Source organism: Engraulis encrasicolus, chromosome 6 (genome assembly GCF_034702125.1).
Source record: "Engraulis encrasicolus isolate BLACKSEA-1 chromosome 6, IST_EnEncr_1.0, whole genome shotgun sequence".
Lineage (NCBI taxonomy): Eukaryota > Metazoa > Chordata > Actinopteri > Clupeiformes > Engraulidae > Engraulis > Engraulis encrasicolus.
Genome location: NC_085862.1, coordinates 47,045,714 through 47,065,411, shown reverse-complemented (window position 1 = coordinate 47,065,411; position 19,698 = coordinate 47,045,714). Strand labels below are relative to the sequence as shown.

The 19,698-nt window shown below is 44.0% G+C and overlaps 2 protein-coding genes across 2 annotated transcripts in view; both read right to left on the bottom strand.

Annotated features, from left to right (window-relative positions):
- The window catches only part of alg6 (ALG6 alpha-1,3-glucosyltransferase), a 406,699-nt gene that overhangs the window by 93,186 nt on the left and 293,815 nt on the right, over positions 1-19,698 (bottom strand). The window lies entirely within an intron of this gene.
- ror1 (receptor tyrosine kinase-like orphan receptor 1) overlaps positions 12,673-19,698 on the bottom strand; it is a 222,386-nt gene continuing 215,360 nt past the window's right edge. Inside the window, exons 9-12 of the mRNA XM_063201804.1 lie at positions 18,181-18,357; positions 17,117-17,353; positions 15,510-16,567; positions 12,673-14,293 (exon numbers count right to left, since the gene is read on the bottom strand). Coding sequence (XP_063057874.1) covers positions 14,236-14,293; positions 15,510-16,567; positions 17,117-17,353; positions 18,181-18,357 — 1,530 coding nt within the window. The 3' untranslated portion in view covers positions 12,673-14,235. The remainder of the gene's footprint in view (positions 14,294-15,509; positions 16,568-17,116; positions 17,354-18,180; positions 18,358-19,698) is intronic.

Below are 19,698 nucleotides of genomic sequence, written 5' to 3'. Positions count from 1 at the left end.
TCACTGGACATTTTTTTAAACATCTACGCAGTCACCACCACTCCACACCATGTGCATTTTAATTACTTCTGATTCCACTGACATGCAGACTACATCCTATGCAATTTCAGGTAATTTACCTGGTACTGGAGAAACAGCATTGTATGCCATTCTAAGTGATACTTGCCTCGTTGTTTTGCAAAAATGTACTGTTCTTTGAATATAACTTAAAGTAAGATCATGTTGACTCTGAGGTTTTCTCCGGTTGTCAAGCACAACCTTAACGTTTTGTAAGTAAGTAATAGTCACAGGATATGCATGCATTTGTGATTTGAATTTTCGTTGAAAACGGCTCACCAAGCATAAAATGTTACCTCTGCTTTTGATTTTTCTTTTTTTTAAAATGTCCCTTAATACCAGCCTGTCTTTTTGTTGTGTCCACACAACTTTACCATCATCAGTGTTGGGAAGGAACAGATTGCTGTAAGTTACTGTATTCCCATCCTTTCAGATCAGTGCTTTAAAGCCTTTTGAAATTAAATTGTTAATAAACTTTGTGAAAACAAACTCAAATCTTGGTTATTGGTTATGATTGATATAGCTTTGAAACTGTTAATTTGAAGTGAAGTAATTGCAGTGTCCATCTAACCAAGCAAATCGGTTAAAATTTTAACCAATATCTGTGTCGGACACATATTAATCGAACAAATTGGTCAAAACAACCATTGGGGGATTGGTACATTTTTGACTTATAAAGATTGGTTAAACATAACCAATCTATTGGTCAAAACAACCGATATGGAATTGGTTAGTTTTTTAACCGATCTAGATTGGTTGAAATTTTAACTAAAGTCTAATCGGTTATTTTGACTAATATTTCTCTCGGACACATATTAATCGAACAGATCGGTTAAAAACTACTAATTTTTTGTTTATTTTAACCAATCTTTTTTAAGAGTGTAGATCTGGAAGCGCGCTCAAGACGCCAGAACATTAGAATAGTTGGTCTGCCCGAGAAGGTGGAGAAAGGCCAACCGTGTGATTTTTTGACAGAGTTTTTGCCTAACCTGCTAGGGGCGAGCAATTTCCCTAAACCAATCGTAGTGGACCGTGCCCACCGCATCGGGAGCCTGCCCGCTGATGAGAGTAAGAGAGAGGCCGCTCGACCCCGAGTGATGATTGCCCGGATTCACCACTTTCGAACAAAAGAAAAGATTATGCAGCTGGCGCGTCAACAGTTCCCACTCAGCTACGATGACAACGCGATTCACATCTTCAACGACTTGCCAGCGGAGGTGATAAAGAAAAGGCAAACATTTGATGACGTTAAAGAGAAGCTCATGGATGCTGGCGCGAGGGTTGGTTTTCGCTACCCAGCTCTGCTTCGGGTGACGGTGGATGGGAAGGAAACGGTGTGCGCGACTCTTCAGGAAGCAAGGGCACTCGCAAACACTCTGTCTGCATAACGTCCAGTGGAGTTAATCAATGCTTGGTATGTGATCCTAAGCGACTGTTTGGGTTTGGACATTTTTTATGACCGAAATGTTTGATTTTGTTGTTAGTTGGAGAGGAACTTAGCGCAGAACCTTTAGTTTAGAACTTTCTGGTCCGGCTGCCTCTCTATATGCTTGGAGGGATTAGATTCTCACTTTGTTTGGGAAAGTGGGAAGGGGGGTGGAGGGGTATTTTGTTGCGTTTTAAATGTTTTGTGTATTGTATTCTTTTTGTTTTGCTGGGTGAGCCATGTGTACAATTGTATTTTATTTTTGATGCACTCTAATACTTCCCCGCGAGGTGGCGGCATTACATTTGTCAGCTGGAATGTCCGCGGTTTGGGTCATGTCCTTAAACGTGCCAAAGTTTTTTCACATTTAAAATCAATAGCTGCAGATATTGTGTTCCTGCAGGAAACACACATTAGGCCCGCTGGAGCAAAGTTGCTGAGGTGCAGCTGGGTTAACCAGATATTTCAGTCTACTTTTTCTAGTAATTCCAGGGGAGTAGCCATTTTAATTCGTAAAACAATACCATTCAGACATATTTCCACTTTGTGTGACCCAAATGGCAGATATATCCTGGTTACTGGTCATATAAACTCGTTTCATGTTACACTTTTGAATATATATGGGCCAAATTTTGATGACCCTGATTTTTTCTCTAAATTATTTAATTTGATTCCCAGTGTTGCTGATACACATCTTCTGGTAGGCGGGGACTTCAACACTGTGCCCGATTATTTTTTGGACAGGTCGGCCCAGACAAGTCAGCCCTCCTCAGCTGCATCTAAGGTTTTACAGAGTCTAGCTAACTCCACTAACTTAGTGGATATATGGAGGCTGCAACACCCCACTGGCAGGGACTACTCTTTTTTCTCTCAGAGGCATGCATCATTCTCAAGAATTGATTACTTTTTATTAGACTCTAACCTCATAGGGAATGTGCTTTCCTCCAAATATCATAATATTCTCATTTCTGACCACGCTCCTGTTTCACTGGTTCTTAATCTCAATCATAAACAACAGCACAGCAGTTGGCGCTTTCACCCTTCTCTTCTATCTGATCCTTCATTTGAGGTGTTCATTCTCTCTAAAATTTCAGAATTCATGGACACCAATGATAATGCAGAAGTAACAGATTCTACTTTATGGGAGACTTTTAAGGTCGTACTCAGGGGCCATATAATTTCTTTTGAATCCGCAAGGAAAAGAGAAAAGCAAAAACGACTTAAAGACATTGAAAGTGACTTAACAAAACTGGAAGTCTCATATAAATCTGACTCTTCTGATTCTTCTGTACTGCAAAAGATTCTTAAACTTAAATTTGAATATAATAACATTTTATCTGATCAAGTTAAGGGCCAGTTGCTGAAACTGAAACAAAAATATTTTGAATTAGGAGACAAGCCCCAAAGACTTCTTGCCAGACAACTGAGGAGTTTGCAGGCCGACAGGGCTATATATCAAATCAGATCAAAAACTGGGGAGATAATAACCGACCCTAAGTGCATAAATGAGTCCTTTAAGGAATATTACAGAGAACTTTACAAATCGAAAGCCAAGGGGAACATCGCTGACTGGATGGCACGTTTAGACATTCCTAAATTGAGCAATGAAGACAGAGATGCAATAGATGCTGACATTACCATTCAGGAGGTTTTAATTGCTATTAAGTCATTTCCCAATGGTAAGAGCGCAGGTCCAGATGGGTATGGTATAGAGTTGTATAAGAAATATCCAGGTCAGTTTGCCCCCCTCTTGCTAAGAATGTTAAATCATTCATTTGAAGCTCAGAAATTCCCAAATTCTCTATATGAGGCCAATATCTCATTGCTATTAAAAGAAGGGAGGGATGAGATGGATCTCACTTCATTTCGTCCCATTGCATTGCTAAACACAGATGTGAAGATTTTTACTAAAATCTTAGCAAATAGGTTAAATAATTACATCACCACTATCATTCATGCGGATCAGACTGGATTTATCCCAGGCAGATTTTCTTTTTTTAATGTTAGAAGGCTAATGAACATACTGTATCACAAATATGAGAAGGGCCAGGAAGTAGCTGCACTATGTCTCGATGCCCAACGTGCGTTTGACCAAATTGAATATAAATACATGTGGAAAGTGCTAGAGCTTTTTGGATTTGGCAACAAGTTTATCTCATGGGTTGAAATACTGTACGCTCACCCCTCTTCTTGTATCCTGACTAATCAAGATAGGTCCACTCCTTTCTCACTACATAGAGGGACAAGACAGGGCTGCCCTCTGAGTCCCTTACTCTTTGCAATAGCAATTGAACCACTGGCTATCAGTATCAGGCAACACCCAGCTCTCAAACCAATACGCCTTGGGATGTTGATCATCATCTTTCACTGTATGCAGATGATGTGGCCATTTTTATGTCCCATCCTGTGCAGTCTGTCCCTATTTTATTGGAACTTATCAAGTCCTTTGGTGAGATTTCTGGCTATACAATTAATTGGCAGAAAAGTGAATTCATGCCCTTAAATGAGGACCTGGATGCAAATTTTCTGCATAATTTACCATTTAAAATCACGGATAAATTCAAGTATCTTGGTGTTGTTTTACCAAAAGACCCTAAATTGGTCTTTAAATTAAATTTTCTTGCCAAACTAGATAAGATGAAGGAAGACATTGGTAGGTGGCGCAATCTCCCCATCTCCATGATAGGTCGTGTAAATGCCATTAAAATGGTCTCTCTGCCGCGGTTCTTATATCTCTTTCAAAGTCTTCCTGTTTTTCTCACAAAGGCCTTCTTTAAAACCATAGATTCTATCATTATTCCTTTTATTTGGAATTTTAAATCCCACAGAATATCAAAAACTCATTTACATAAATCCAGAGAGAAGGGTGGGCTAGGTCTTCCTTGCTTTCTGCATTATTATTGGGCAGCTAATCTGAGAGCCTTGGTCTATTGGCAGTATGGTTATTCAGTGGAAGTCTCAGAAGAAACCCCTGCTTGGGTTGCAATTGAAAAAAGTAGTGTTACAAATGGTTCTCTTCCAGCACTCCTCTTTTCAGCTCCTGGTCTCCCTGCAAACACAAAGTTGCACAACAGAATGGTGCTGAACAGTGTGAAAATTTGGCAGCAAATCAGGAAGAACTGCAAACTGCCCAATACCATCATATATACTCCAGTTCATCTTAATCACGCCTTCCTTCCATCTCTTTCTGACAGGGTCTTTGATGACTGGAAGAAAAAAGGCATCGCCACTTTGAAAGAGCTATATATTGATAAGCAATTTGCTAGTTTCTCCCAATTACAAGAAAAGTTTTCTATTCCTTCAACACATTTTTTTAGGTATTTACAAATTAGGAATTATGCCCGTCAGAATATATCTAACTTTGAGCAGCTTCCTGAAGAACATAGGTGTTGCACACTCTTGCTGGGCCGTCCTGACTCTAAACACTTGGTCTCAGTTTTTGTCAAAATATTTTTGGAAGAGTTTAATGTTGACACACAGTTTATCAAGGCGTCCTGGGAGGCAGAGCTGGGTCTACAAATCGATGATATTACTTGGGATGGGGGCCTCAGCAGGATCCAGGCATGTTCTGTTAATGCAAGACATCAGTTAATTCAATTTAAGGTAATACATAGGCTTCATTATTCAAAAACCAAGTTGCATAGAATTTTTCCCTCCATCTCTCCCTTATGTGATCGATGTAAGTCTGCTGAAGGCTCTCTTTCTCATTTGTTTTGGACTTGCCCAAAGCTCCATAATTTTTGGTGTGAAATTTTCAAATGGTTCTCTGATGTCTATGATACAGAATTTAAACCTGACCCTAGTATTGCACTTTTTGGTTACTCTCTCTTGCTACTGGACCAAAGCCTTTCTGTTGAAAACACGCTCATGTATGGCATGGTTATTGCTAAAAGATTGATATTGAGACTGTGGAAATCAGAAGCTGCTCCAACATTCAAGGATTGGCTGTCAGAACTGACAGGTGTACTACATCTGGAGAGACTCAGATATGACTTGTCAAACAGACTGAAAATATTTTACAGGATCTGGCAGCCCATCCTAGACCACATTACCCAGGAGGATAATGACTGCAGTCAAGAATGAGTGTACCGTTCACCTCTTTTATTTTCTTTGTGTGAATATATCAAAATCTGTGATGTACAACTACAACTCACCCAGCCCTGTTTGTGTTGTTTTTTGTTTTGTTTTGTTCTGTGTGTGTATATTGCTTTTTCCCTTTCTGTATTGTTTTGTTTTCTGCAAAAAATCTGAATAAATATATAATTTAAAAAAAAAAAATCTGGTGCCACGCGGATGTTCAGTTTCTGTTGTTTATTTTTTCAGTGCAATCAGACTAACGTTTCGACATGCGTTTTCATCTGAGTCCTCCTCCATAAAATATGCCTGCTTCTTGTGCTGAAAATCTCGTCTTTTGTACCTCCATTCATAGCAAATGCTAAATACAGTTGGCCATCCTGTCCAAGGGTCTAGTGTTACCATAACGAGGGCAGAGCGGTAGTGCTGTGTGGTTGCGGCCCCGGAGGGCTAAAGTGGGGGAGAGATGGGCCACTTGAGTCAGAGGGGGGCTAACAGTAAATACCAGGCCTCCAAGGTTAGGGCTCAGTGTTCACACAATGCCATCCTTTATCCCGGGGGTCAAATGGCTGTCGTCCTCCCTTCAATAATAACTCGTCTCATCCACCCATCCCATCCACACACCCCCGATCACACACAGGCCTGTTTGAGTCCCGGCCAACAAAATGGGAAGAGGAGTGGGGTAGTGAGAGAGATATGGAGAGAGAGAGAGAGAGAGAGAGAGAGAGAGAGAGAGAGAGAGAGAAAGAAAGACAGACAGGCAGAGAGAGACAGAGGAGAGAAACATAGACACAAGAAGATAGAGGGTGGTGGAAGTGAAGAAGGAAAAACAGAGGAGGTGAGAGAGATGGATGGACAAGGAGAGAAAGAGGAGTCTCTGGTCTCTGTTGAACTGATCTGTAACGTAAGGCCTTTTCCTTGCCCCCTGCCCCCCATGGCCTTTCATCTCTTTGGTGCAAGTATGGCAACACCCACGCAAGCACGGAAGCACGGAAGCACGGAAGCACGGAAGCACGGAAGCACGGAAGCACGGAAGCACACACACACACACACACACACACACACACACACACACACACACACACACACACACACACACACACACACACACACACACACACACACACACACACACACACACACACACACACACACACACACACACACACACACACACACACACACACACACACACACACACACACACACACACCAGGGCTTGACATTAACTTTTTCACCCACCGGCCACTGTGGCTAGTGGTTTTCCCAAGTCACTAGCCATTCAGGTATTCCACTAGCCACAGATTTTGTATTGTTTTTTTTCTTCTTCCTTTACCAAGATAGTATACGTTTAATCTCAAAAGATGAAGTGCTAAAGCAAGATGAGTGCATCGCTTTCTACATGGAAGTATATCAAGCAAATACAGTAGAAACTGAGTTACTGAGCTTTTTCTTGGACTGAAATACTGTGCAAGCAATTGATACACAAGGGGAAAACAACAGAATATAGGCTACTATGATATCATACAAAGGAATAAGCTGCCAGCCAAATTGGCTAGTGAAACTGAAAGTAATGACAGTCAAGTTTTACCAGCATTTGGCCGGTTGGCAGGTTGGTTACCTTTTCTGTCTACCATACTTTACTACTATGTTTGACAACTGGAATTTAGAATTTACATGAAATGTTTTATGGCAGAGCTTAAAGGCTTCACTGCAGTTGGCAAGTTCTGGGTTGTTTATGGTGCATCATGCCACATGCAGCGTATGGACACGCATAAACACATGCACGCACGCACGCATGCAGTCACACACACATGCACCATACAAAGACAAGTGCCTGTATAGCAAGCTATCGTAAGTGAGGGAAAGGAAGAGAATAAGACCAAAAGAGAGAGAGAGAGTGAGGGAGGGACCAGGAGAGAAAGACAGAGAGAGAGAGAGAGAGAGAGTGAGAGAGGGACCAGGAGAGAAAGACAGAGAGAGAGAGTGAGAGAGCCTCGAGGGACAGTGATGAAAACAAATAAAGCCAGCTCATCAACAAGAGCGACTACTGGGAAACCCCCTCCTGTCCTCTCCTCTCATCTTATGGCGTCTGTCTGAGAGGAGGGAGACACCAGCAGGGCTGGACTGGGATCGAGAAACGGGCATTTTCGGCCACGCCCCCCTGCTTTCCCTCAATATTATGATTAGCTCAGTCCACTGTCTATAAAGATAGACTAATGGCCCATCCCATCTAAATTGAGGGATGGTCTCTAATGCTATGTTCACACCAAGAGCGACCTACGCTAACAGAGCGACGGAAGTCATTATTTCTCTATGGGGGGTAAGCGAACGGGGCAACCAGAGCAAATTCGTCAGGGATGAAGCGAATTGAGGGACCAGAGCGAATTTCGACGATTAAAGTCAAGCTGATATTATGGAAATTAGCGTTGACGCAGTTGGGTGAAAACCATTTGGAATGTTCATATCTCCAAATGTCCCAGGCTGTTAGGCTACTGTAAGCCAAAGCCGTTGTGTGATTAGCTAAATCAAACATGTCAATGTCGCATCCAGAGCGAATAAAGCGAATTCATGACCAACTTCTTCAGCCACTTCCGCTACCAGGCAGCATAGGGCACCCTTTGTCTGGACACAGCACAAGAAAAAAACCTGAACCAACAAAAAACAATAGCATCGGGCCCCAAGGACTGTAATCCCACCAGGAAAATGCCCTGTATGCCAGAGTACTAGTCCCTGGACACCAGTGTTAGTGTAGCCTACCTGCCAAAACACATCTGGGGTGCGGCTCCCTCCGCAACATGACAGCTCAGTGCACACACCCTAAACGGCTTCCAAAAACTAGGGAAAACAAGAGCAGGAAAACATACAATCATTTGTACATGCAATCATCATGTACATGCACTTATGACGATAATACATTAGTCCCACATAAAATCACACACATGTACATGCATGCTCGCGCACACACACACATGTGCATGCAGCATGCACGCACTCACGCACACACCATATTGTAACTAAATCCCCCAAAGCGGTAAAGCAGGGAGAGAGAGAGAGAGAGAGAGAGAGAGAGAGAGAGAGAGAGAGAGAGAGAGAGAGAGAGAGAGAGAGAGAGAGAGAGAGAGAGAGAGAGAGAATATAATAGGACGCACAGTGGTTTGGTAACATGAATGCCAATTGTTAGCATCTCAGACACTGGTCAGCATCTGCTTTCTTTTGACCTTGGCCTTGACCTTCTTTTATGCAAATGGCCCGGCATGGACGCTTTCATAAAGGCAGGATTTGGTGTTCTGCCCCACTCAGATTCTTTACTTTATCCATCTCTCTAGCTTGCTCTCTTTCATAGATCCGTAGATAATACATCTTTCATTCCCTCAGATTCTTGCCCTTGCTCTCTCACCCATCCATCCCTCACTCTTACTATATCTTTCTCTCTCTCTCTCTCTCTCTCTCTCTCTCTCTCTCTCTCTCTTTCTTAGATATCCTGAGATAATCAATCTGCCATTGGCCCAGATTCCTGACTTGATCCCTCTCTTTGTATTAAATTAATATCAATCATCCATCGCTTTTTCTGCACTTCATCCATGTCTCTTTCATCCCTCTCTCTGATCCATCTCTCCTTCTCCACGACGAATGGTCTTTGCCGATTTTTTCAAATGTTCACTCTCCCAGATAGATCACTTGCTTTATCTCTCTCTTTCGGCTCTGTCTGATTTCTGAAATCATCAATCACTCCTCTGAAATTCCTTCCATTCTGTGTTTTCTGAGACTTACTCTGTATCACTCCTCTTTCATTCCTTTCCTTTTCTCATCTCTCCTTCACTCTCTCTGTACTGTAAATCACTCCCTATCGTAAATCTCTTACCTGATCCACCTCTCTTTTCCCCCTCCGCTCTTCCTGTGCTACCCCCCACCCCCACCCCCCTCCCCCTCCTTTAAAGCAGATGATAAAGGCAGGAGCTTACTGTAGCAGGCGAAGGGAGGGCTTCATTTTTTCCCCGTCTCCTTCCAACATCATCAGCAGCAGTGGAGCTGGCTATATGAAAAGCAGAGGGCCCCGCAGAATTTGGGCATTTTACCTGGTTAGCTCAAGCCTCACTCATGATTGGTGTGTGTGTGTGTGTGTGTGTGTGTGTGTGTGTGTGTGTGTGTGTGTGTGTGTGTGTGTGTGTGTGTGTGTGTGTGTGTGTGTGTGTGTGTGTGTGTGTGTGTGTGTGTGTGTTTTGTGTGTGTGTGTGTGTGTGTGTGTGTGTGTGTGTGTGTGTGCGCGCGTGTGCATGTGTGTTATGAGAAGGAAATAAAGAGTGCAAGAGAACAGGCAAATACGTAGCCTGAAACAGGCTATTAATATGGATACCTGATATCTGCACCACATACTGTGTATTCACACCAGACCAAACAAATCCAAGACCAAAAAACAAAAAACAGTCTTCCCTACAGACTGTATTGCTACAGCCCTGGCTTAGACTTCATCAGCTGATGTAGTTGATGAAATAGCTACTGGATAGCTAACAGTTGTATTCTCTAACTCTGTTACTCTGACACATTTGTGTAACATACAATCTTGTGAGATGTAAAACCTGCAAGCATGTCAGTTTCATTCCTTAATGAAGTAGGCCTATAACTCTTTATACAAAAATAATGTGTGTTATTGTGAGTTACCTCACTGTGCCTGAAACCTTAGCAACAGCCACAGAGTATGCCATTTTCACTGTATTTGAGTACCACATGTTATGTTGGCATGGTAAAGGACACACACACACACACACACACACACACACACACACACACACACACACACACACACACACACACACACACACACACACACACACACACACACACACACACACACACACACACACACACACACACACACACACACACACACACACACACACACACACACACACACACACACACACACACACACACACACACACACAAATAAATATCATCTTGCTAACAATTGAAATCTGAATGCCCAATAGCCTTGAATTTCTCAAGCTGCAGCATGAGCAATCTGGGAATAATACAGAGAAAAATGGGAATACGAGAGCAGAACTGATCAAAACCATTCCCTACTTACACACGCACACACACAGATGCACACAGACACACACACGGACTGACGCACGCACACACACACACACACACACACACACAAGGACTGACGCACACACACACACACACACACACACACACACACACACACACACACACACACACACACACACACACAGACGCACACACAGACGCACACACACACGCACACACACACACACACACACACACACACACACACGGACAGACACACACACACACTCCCAGCCCTTCTGCCTCTCACAGTCTCTCTCTCATAGTCTCTCTCTCTCTCTGCACCAGCTCCAGCACTCCTAGCCATAACCAGTGTGTGTGTGTAGCTAAGCATCTTTCCATATGTGCTCCATCACTGCTCCTCTTGGCAAGCACAAATGCACACACACACACACACACACACACACACACACACACACACACACACACACACACACACACACACACACACACACACACACACACACACACACACACACACACAAAAGCCGTACAAGAAGCAGACAGGCCCCTCCCACCACACGCACGCATGCGCGCACGCACGCACACACACACACAGAAATTGCATACAGTTCCAACCCTATGAACAGGAACATAAAGAAATACGCTTATTCTCTACCATAGGAACACCTTGGTCTTTTGGCCAAAGAAATTAAATAACTCATGCTGGTTCTTTGAAGTGCAAATCAAAAGGTTCTAACGAAAACCACATTTACATTTACATTTCCTTTCCTCCCCAAAACACGTCCTCACAGACCACCTCATGTTTTACTTTTAAGGTACGGCTAAGAAATGCACGCACACATTCAAATTTGGCAACACACTTCATTCTCCCTCTTTGAATAGGTTAAACAGTTTTGAGTAAATATTTTAATTGAAGAAATATATCGAAAACATAGGCCTGCATGAAATGCTATACACATGAAGTCAGAGAGACTCAGCTTACAGAAAGAGGCAGGGCCGCTGACAAATTTGGCTGGGCCCAGGACAATGTCATCTGAAAGAGCCCCCTCACCCAATATGCAATGTGCGGAGCCAAATCTGGGCCCCCTCTCTCTCTGGGCCCGGGACAACTGACTCCTTTGTCACCCCTTGTCGACTTCCCTGGAAAGAGGCATCAACTTAAAGGAAAAGTTACATACAATGTCTCTAAATTCTCTTTTTTTTACTCACTATGAGATGATCAACTCACAACAGCTGTTGTATTGTCACAACTCTGCAAGTTGGGGCTAGACAAGAGATACTAGTGTAGTATATCTTTAAGGACACGGTAGAAACGGGTCTGGGATGTTTAATTTAATGTTTAATTCCTGTAACACAAATCCAGGGTTAATTAGACCATACACATGGATCTGATCTAGAACCATATTTGCCTGCTGCCTGTCTCCATCTATTGTTCCTGCGTGCTCTTCATGTGCTAGCATGGACAACCCCTATTTATCCCTGGGCCCACCCATACTAACCGTGACTGCACTAACTTTTGCGAAATCGCAGAGCTTTGAAGTCATGATAGCCAGGGTAGGTATTTGCGTCCCTCAAGATGACTCTTGAGTTTACTCTCTAAAGAACCCAAAGCACACATATGCCAAGGCTAAAAGAACACACAGCAGATGGGTTATTTTTGGAATGCTTACAGGCATAGTCATACAGACCAAAATGCTCTGACGCTTTAGGCCATGAGTGTTATTTGAAGGGTAAGTAAAGAATGCAGTGTAACCGATTGAAGCCAGATCGAGTTATCCACAACACAGGCTGCAGTCTGCTGTTATTGGGTACTTACTGCCATCTGGTGGTCACAAAAGGTAATCACAGAAGAAAGTGGAAGGCGATGTGGAGATTTCAATATTTCCAGAGATGGTGTGTGAATGTGTGGTTTTGTGTGTATGAATGCACTTTGAGTATTATTTTGAGCACTATGTAATTGGAATATAGTAATATACAAATACATTTTTATTTGATACTTCTTGGTTTGATTTTGTTTGCAACAAAATTAAACAAAAAGTCACAAAAAAACAAAATATGACAAACACTGAAATTTAATTATGATTTTTGCAATACAAAACATTTGTGCAAATATCTTCTCACAAGTACCAAAGGAAAAAAAAACACAAACAAGGCCTCTTGGTCAATACACAAAAGAAGGTGTTGTAAACCTTTTCATGTAGAACTGGCAGACAAAAACACCTAGTTCTTCAAAGGTCCGTTCCTTTTACACAGAAAAGGCACCTCAGGCACAAAGAACAAAGAAAAAAACCCTCCAGTACCAGGATTCACAGTCTCTGTGTATTTAAAGTGGTTTTCTGAACTGGGATATACATCAATTACAAGTATATAACAGATGATATCTGTACAAAACTTCAGATACCTTGGTAGGTACAATTGTATTTATAAAAAACAAAATAAAAAAAGGTTGAAGGCAATGTGTGTTATGTAACAGAAGAGCTTACGGGACTGAGTGTAGCAGAAAACAACCGTGAACTATGATGTGACTTCCTGGAGAAGAAGTACAATAAACAGAAACAACATTTTCATATTGTTGAAAGCATGCCGTGCCCTGAAGGGCCGCGGGATTGTCTGTACCTCATGCCAAGCGGTGCCTTAGTTTGCACTTAACAGTTGCATAGCAACAAACACATTCAAAATAGTGACTTTTTATTCCTGTTTTGTAAGAGTTCCTGGTCAAAGTGAATGCTTGGCTGCATTTGATTCTCATGTGAATCCAGATATGTATTGATGAAACAAACAAACAAACAAACAAAACAAACTGCAATGTACAATGGATCCATCTGGAGGATATGTGGGAAGATGTAGAATTCATCTTTTTCTTTTCAAACTTCTTTGAAAATATGAAGGCGCTTAACACAATAATACATAGTTTTCATCTTCGGCCGACCTACAGACTGGAAGCAGCATTGGAGACCTATGAAGATGCTGAAGAAACACTTCTTGGTAGCCCATGGAAGGCCACAAATACTATTCAGAAGTTGCCTCACGTTCCAAGTTGATGTGCCGCTGAAATTAATATGGAAAAATGTTTATATTTAAGAGAAACTATTAAGTGTTGCTTTAGTGTGCTGAATGACTGGGGAGTTTGGGTGATGCTTTAGTGTGCTGAATGACTGGTGAGTTTGGGTGATGCTTTAGTGTGCTGAATGACTGGGGAGTTTGGGTGATGCTTTAGTATGCTGAATGACCGTGGACCGTTAACTGAATGAGTACACCTGCTGGGGTGCATGAGCGTATGCAGGTGTGTTTCTGATCAGTTTGCGTACTTTTAGCTCTCACATACGTACTGTCTATCAACACAGATACCACCACGTGTGTGTGTGTGTGTCTGTGTGTGTGTGTGTGTGTGTGTACGCACACGTGCATGCGTGCGTGTGCGTGTGCGTGTGTGTGAGGGAGAAAGAGAGAAAGACATACAAGGCAGAAGGCACAGCGGTAATATTGAACAATTCGTGTCCATAATCATTCATACAGCCCTTCCACTTCTTATTTTGCTCTCTCTGCATTGGGACCTGGCTCTGTAAGGCTGGTGTGGTGCAGAGACCCCAATTTCCACTGATTTGCAGTCCCATCAGTCAGATCCAAGAAGGATTCAAGCTCCCGCTGTATGCACGCCGTACCTCCTGTGGCATGCTGTAATAGACATTGAAAAGTTAAGTACCATAGCACTACAATGCTATGACATAACACAGGGCCTTTAGTAATGCACTACGACTTGATCATTGCCATTCTGGTAACAGCAAATGTATAACGCTGTGTCTTAATGGGTTTTAAAGACAGGATGATTCTGAGCTAAAAAGATGGAAAAGGGAGAATGATGACAAAAAATGTGATAGAGGTAGTGAGAGAGGTGAGAGGTAGACAGAGATCAACATGATCTCACAGAACTTCGTGGAATGGGCACAGACATTTGGGACACAAAATCTGTGTCAGTTTCACAGATTTTGCTAAAATTCCATGCTATGGTCATGGAAGTATTTTTCGTGATGGACTCATGGAAGTGCTTTCTCTACATTGCCACGGCTCTATGGTCCCACAGTCTTGTGGCCTGTCAAGATTTTTTTTTGTCAAAAAACATTACATACTGACAGGTTAGGGTTAGGGATTGCTTTTGTCTGGGCACAATTGCTATAGCATTGCTTTGTTTAGTATTAGAATTTATTATCAATTTTCTAATGACAGACTGAACATAGTGCTGTGGGAATATACATAGAAATCACTTCCGTGAATCCATTTTGAGTCCAGTGATTTTGGCAAAATTCGTGAAACTGACACAGATTTTCGTGTTCCAAAGGTCTGTGTCCATTCCACAGAATCATGTGAGATCAGGTTGCAGAGACAGAGAAACAGAGGAATAAGAAAGGGGAGAGAATTAGATATAGCTGTCTGACGCAAGCTTGCAATAAAAGTAAGTCCATGTTCTCATCCTGCGATTGAATTTTTTTTTTAGAAAGAAAAAGTAGGAATATGAAGGCAGTGTGTGTGTGTGAGTGGGTTTGAGTGTGTGCTGTAGAGAGATATCGTCTGCTGGAGGGGTTGCATGAGCAATGGCAGGGAAAGGGAGATAAGTCCACACACTAGTCCAAGGTTTCTCTCCCACCAAAAACCTCTGCCAAATCAACCAGACCACATCTTTCCCAAATTTTCTTCTGCTACTTTGCATTCTATTTCCATAAGAACGTCTAGGAATATAAATCTTTCATTGAGGATTATTTTATCTATTTACAAAAAAAAACAGGTTTAAAAATATTATTATTAATAATAATCTCTTATAAGAACAGAAAATAAAACAGAAATTAAAAAATAAAAACGGCGGGATGCATTTTTTGGGGTGTGTGTGTGTATTTACAGGTCTGCGGTGATGAGGGACTCGCTGTACATGAGTCTGTTCGATTCGGCCAGCAGCGCGGCCTGCGAGGGGTCCATGGGCACCTGCTTCTGCCCCGCCATGTGTCCGTACATGGTTACATGACTGCCCCCTGGTGGCAGGGAGGACATGGGCGCCAGCGTGACGCAGTGGGACAGCAGCGGCGTGCTGGCGTCGTGGTTGGAGCCCGTGGAGGGCACGCTGGTCACGTGACCCGTGCTGGTGGAGCCACTGGCACTGCTGGGGGAGCGGCTCTTGGGCGGGGGGCAGTGCTGCACCACCCGCTGCACCCCCATAGCCTGGGCAGGGGCGGCTGCTGCGAAGTGCGCCGCCGGGAAGGCCGCGTACCCTGGAGGAATGGGGTAGCCGTTCACAGGGATGAAGCGCTGGGTTGGGGCTAACGGAGCCGTCATGTATCCGGCGATCTGGCCCGGGGCTAAGCCTTGCGGTGCCGCCGGGTAGATGTAGCCGGCGTAGCGCGGGCTGGACAGGTTGCTGATGGGGCTGGCGCTGAGCGAGGTGGTCTGGGTGGTGGCGTTGCCCCCGCCGGAGGGCGTGCTAGAGCTGGCGTGCGACGACAGGCCCTCCCAGGCGCGCAGGCGGGCGTGCAGGTCCTTGAAGCGCGGGCGCTGCGCCGGGCCCTCGTGCCAGCACTCGGCCATGAGCGAGTAGACGCGCGGCGGGCAGTCCTCGGGGCACGGCAGCACCTGCCGCTTGCGCACCATGTCCATCACCTCCTGGTTGCTGCAGCCGTAGTAGGGCTGCAGGCCGAAGCTGAAGATCTCCCACAGCAGCACGCCGAACGACCAGACGTCCGAGTCGCTGCTGAACTTGCCGTAGGCGATGGCCTCCGGAGGCATCCAGCGGATGGGCAGCAGGGCCTTGGACTGCGTGCGGTAGTAGTCGGAGGCGTAGATCTCCCGCGACAGGCCCAGGTCTGACACCTTGACGTGGAGCTGCTCGCCTACCAGCACGTTGCGCGCCGCCAGGTCCTTGTGCACGTAGAAGTGGGCCGCCAGGTACTCCATGCCGGCCGCCACCTGACAAGAGAATGCCCAGTGGTAAATGGACTGTATTTATATACAAGTACACTGCAAAAAAATAATAGTTCCCTGATAGACATTCAGTCTTCCTACAGTGGAGGGATCTCTTCATTTATCAGAGCAACTTTAACGTTCTCTGAAGAGCCTATATTTGACAAATTAGTTATTGAAGGTTTTCTTGAAGGTTCCTCAGAGAATCCAGGAAACCAGGGTTCTTTAAAGGACTCCTAGATAGTCACTATGTAAGAACTGCTAAAGCTTATCTAAGGAAACATAGGTTCTCAAGGCCATCAGCTGATAAATATGTAAAAATACCACACAGGAACCGATTCTGAAATGGGTGATTTTGTATATCTGATCATTCTACCTTGACAAATAGAAATCTCACTGTCTCTGTTCCCACAGACCATGTTCCACAAATGATTACCAGTACTACAAAATGAAAAGAGCTAAGAAACAGCACCCAAAATGCTGAAAAGCGTCTTCAATACTCTAAAAGCGCTACACAGAATTGATGGACAAATAAAGATGCATCTACGTATCTACCTGCGTGGCCAGGTGCAGGAAGTCTCCGTGGTCCAGGCTGGAGCGCACCGTCCCGCCCCCGTCCTCGTCGCTACTGCAGCCCACGTCCGAGTGAGGCGAGCGCATGACCAGGAACTCGTGCAGGTCGCCCTGGGGCAGGAACTCGAAGAGCATGCAGACGGGCTGCTCCTGGGTCACCATGCCCAGCAGGCACACCACGTTGGGGTGCTGCAGCTCGGCGGTGCGGGCCGCCTCCGCCTGGAGGTAGGGATGCACCATACACATTTTTTCACTTCCTTTTTTGTTTTTATTTTTTTATTTGTATTTTTCACAGACAGCAGTAAATATCACACATAACATACTCAACAATTCAAACACTCTGTTTTTTTCCTCTTTTTTTTAAACACCAAACATTTTTTCACTTCCGATCCAATCCTGATATCTAAATTTGGATATCTGCCGATACCGATGCTACTCCGATCCAATATCAAAACCACATATACTGTATGCATGGATTTGAACTTGAGGTAGGCTTTAGTAGACTATTTGGTCAGAAAAGGAAGTCAGAAGAACAGGAAACCAATTAATAAGCAAAAAGCAACAAGTAAAAAAGTAACAATCCCATCCTGAAAACTAATATGCAAGTGTTACGACGTCAAATTAACATTACTACATGACTCAATCAGGGCCGTAACCAGACATTTTCAAATACCGAGGTCAAACGCTGCGCGCTGTACTGCATACTGTACATTTTGAATGCTTCAAACACTTCAGTCTAACTCTTAAATTTGTTGTCATTAATCACTGCCTTGAGGATAAATGGGGGTGGCGTATATAGACTGCATTTATCATTGTTGATCATACCCTGTATATCGATTTTCATCATAGATGAATTTCACATTACTGAAAAAAAATACAGAGGATATGACCTCTGTGTCCTCAATGGTAGTTAGGGCCATGGACTCAATGGTATCAGGAAAATTCCCTTACTTTGGAAAAATTCTGATCCGATCCGATCCGATCTCTGAGTTATGTTGATATCTGAACCCGATACCGATACACCGATACCGATATCCCATCCCTACCTGGAAGTCGCCCCACTGCTGGGCCGAGGAGAAGTCCTTGAGGGTCTTGATGGCCACCAGCTGGGCGTGCTCCATGCCAGGCAGGTAGAGGTGGCCCTTGTAGATCTTGCCCAGGCCGCACTCCCCTAACTCCTCCATGAAGCGCACCGCCGACAGGGGAAGCTCCTTCGCCGTGCTCTGGAGAGAGGGAGAGAAGAGAGAATTTATAAAATCCCTTATTTACAAAGGGGCATATTACATTATGCAGTTAAAACCACACTCAAGCCGGAAGTAGATGGGTTACAAATAAATAAATAAACACAAATTTCAGGTTTCCATCAGTGACTGAGGAGGGGAGGGAGAGAGAGAGAGGGTGGGGGAGAGAGAGAGAGAGAGAGAGAGAGAGAGAGAGAGAGAGAGAGAGAGAGAGAGAGAGAGAGAGAGAGAGAGAGAGAGAGAGAGATAGACAGACAGACAGACAGACAGACAGAGAGATAAACAGGAAGAGGGGCAGAAATCGGTTGGAAAGGAATGTGAGCGACAGGGAGAGAGACGGGCAGAGAGAGGGGGTGGGAATACAAATAAAAATTTAGATATGATGTTTTTGGATTTCATGTTATCTTCACCCATCACACTCTGCCTGATCACTGTTATGCTTTACAAAACTCACAGTGAGCAAAGTGAATGTTTCATGATGATGAGCAGCTTATGAAAAAGAAACAACAAAGAAAGGAAAACAATATGGCAAGGACAAAAAAGGAAAAGCAAAATAATATGTCCAAACATCTGCCAGACAACACATTCTCTCTCTCTCTCTCTCTCTCTCTCTCTCTCTCTCTCTCTCTCTCTCTCTCTCTCTCTCTCTCTCTCTACTCTGTGTTCTAATACTCGGCACAAGCTCTTTGAGAGCTTTCTCCTGATCTCTGTTTCATCGTGAGGTTTCCCTTTTTTTACCCCGCCCTGTCTGCCCGTGGTTCCAACCACTCTACTCTCAGGTGGTGGAGGGGGGTGGAGTGGGGGGGCTCTCCCCAGGAGACGGCTCTGATCTCTGGGCCCCCGGGGCTGACCTCTGGCCCCGCTATCTGCCCTGTGAGCTGTTTGATGTCGGTCCTGCCAGCCAGGCCCTCTGCAACTCTCTGTTGCCAGATTGGTTGGTTTTCTGATCAATTAGGCTGCTTAGGATGGCCGTCTTCGGGTAAAAATGATTTTGGAGAAAAAAACGCCCAATTTTTGGCCCTAGAAATCAATAGAATTGGGCGGAATTCAGTGCTTTCTGGCAGGTTTTGAGCATTATTTGGGCTGGAAATCATCAGCCTCATCTGGCAACCCTGCTCTCTGCTACACCTCCACAGCCTAAAAGGCTCAAGGACATGCAGCCTGACAGGGGCCCGCCCGCTCCTCATGCTATAAAGTAAGGTAGAGGTAGGTAGCTTCACACAAGACAGTGTGTAAAGCAACAGAGTTGTAAAAAAATACACCATGTATCAGTTCAAATCATGAATCAGTGTTCTGTTACAGGTCGTGCCCTGTCCGTTGTAT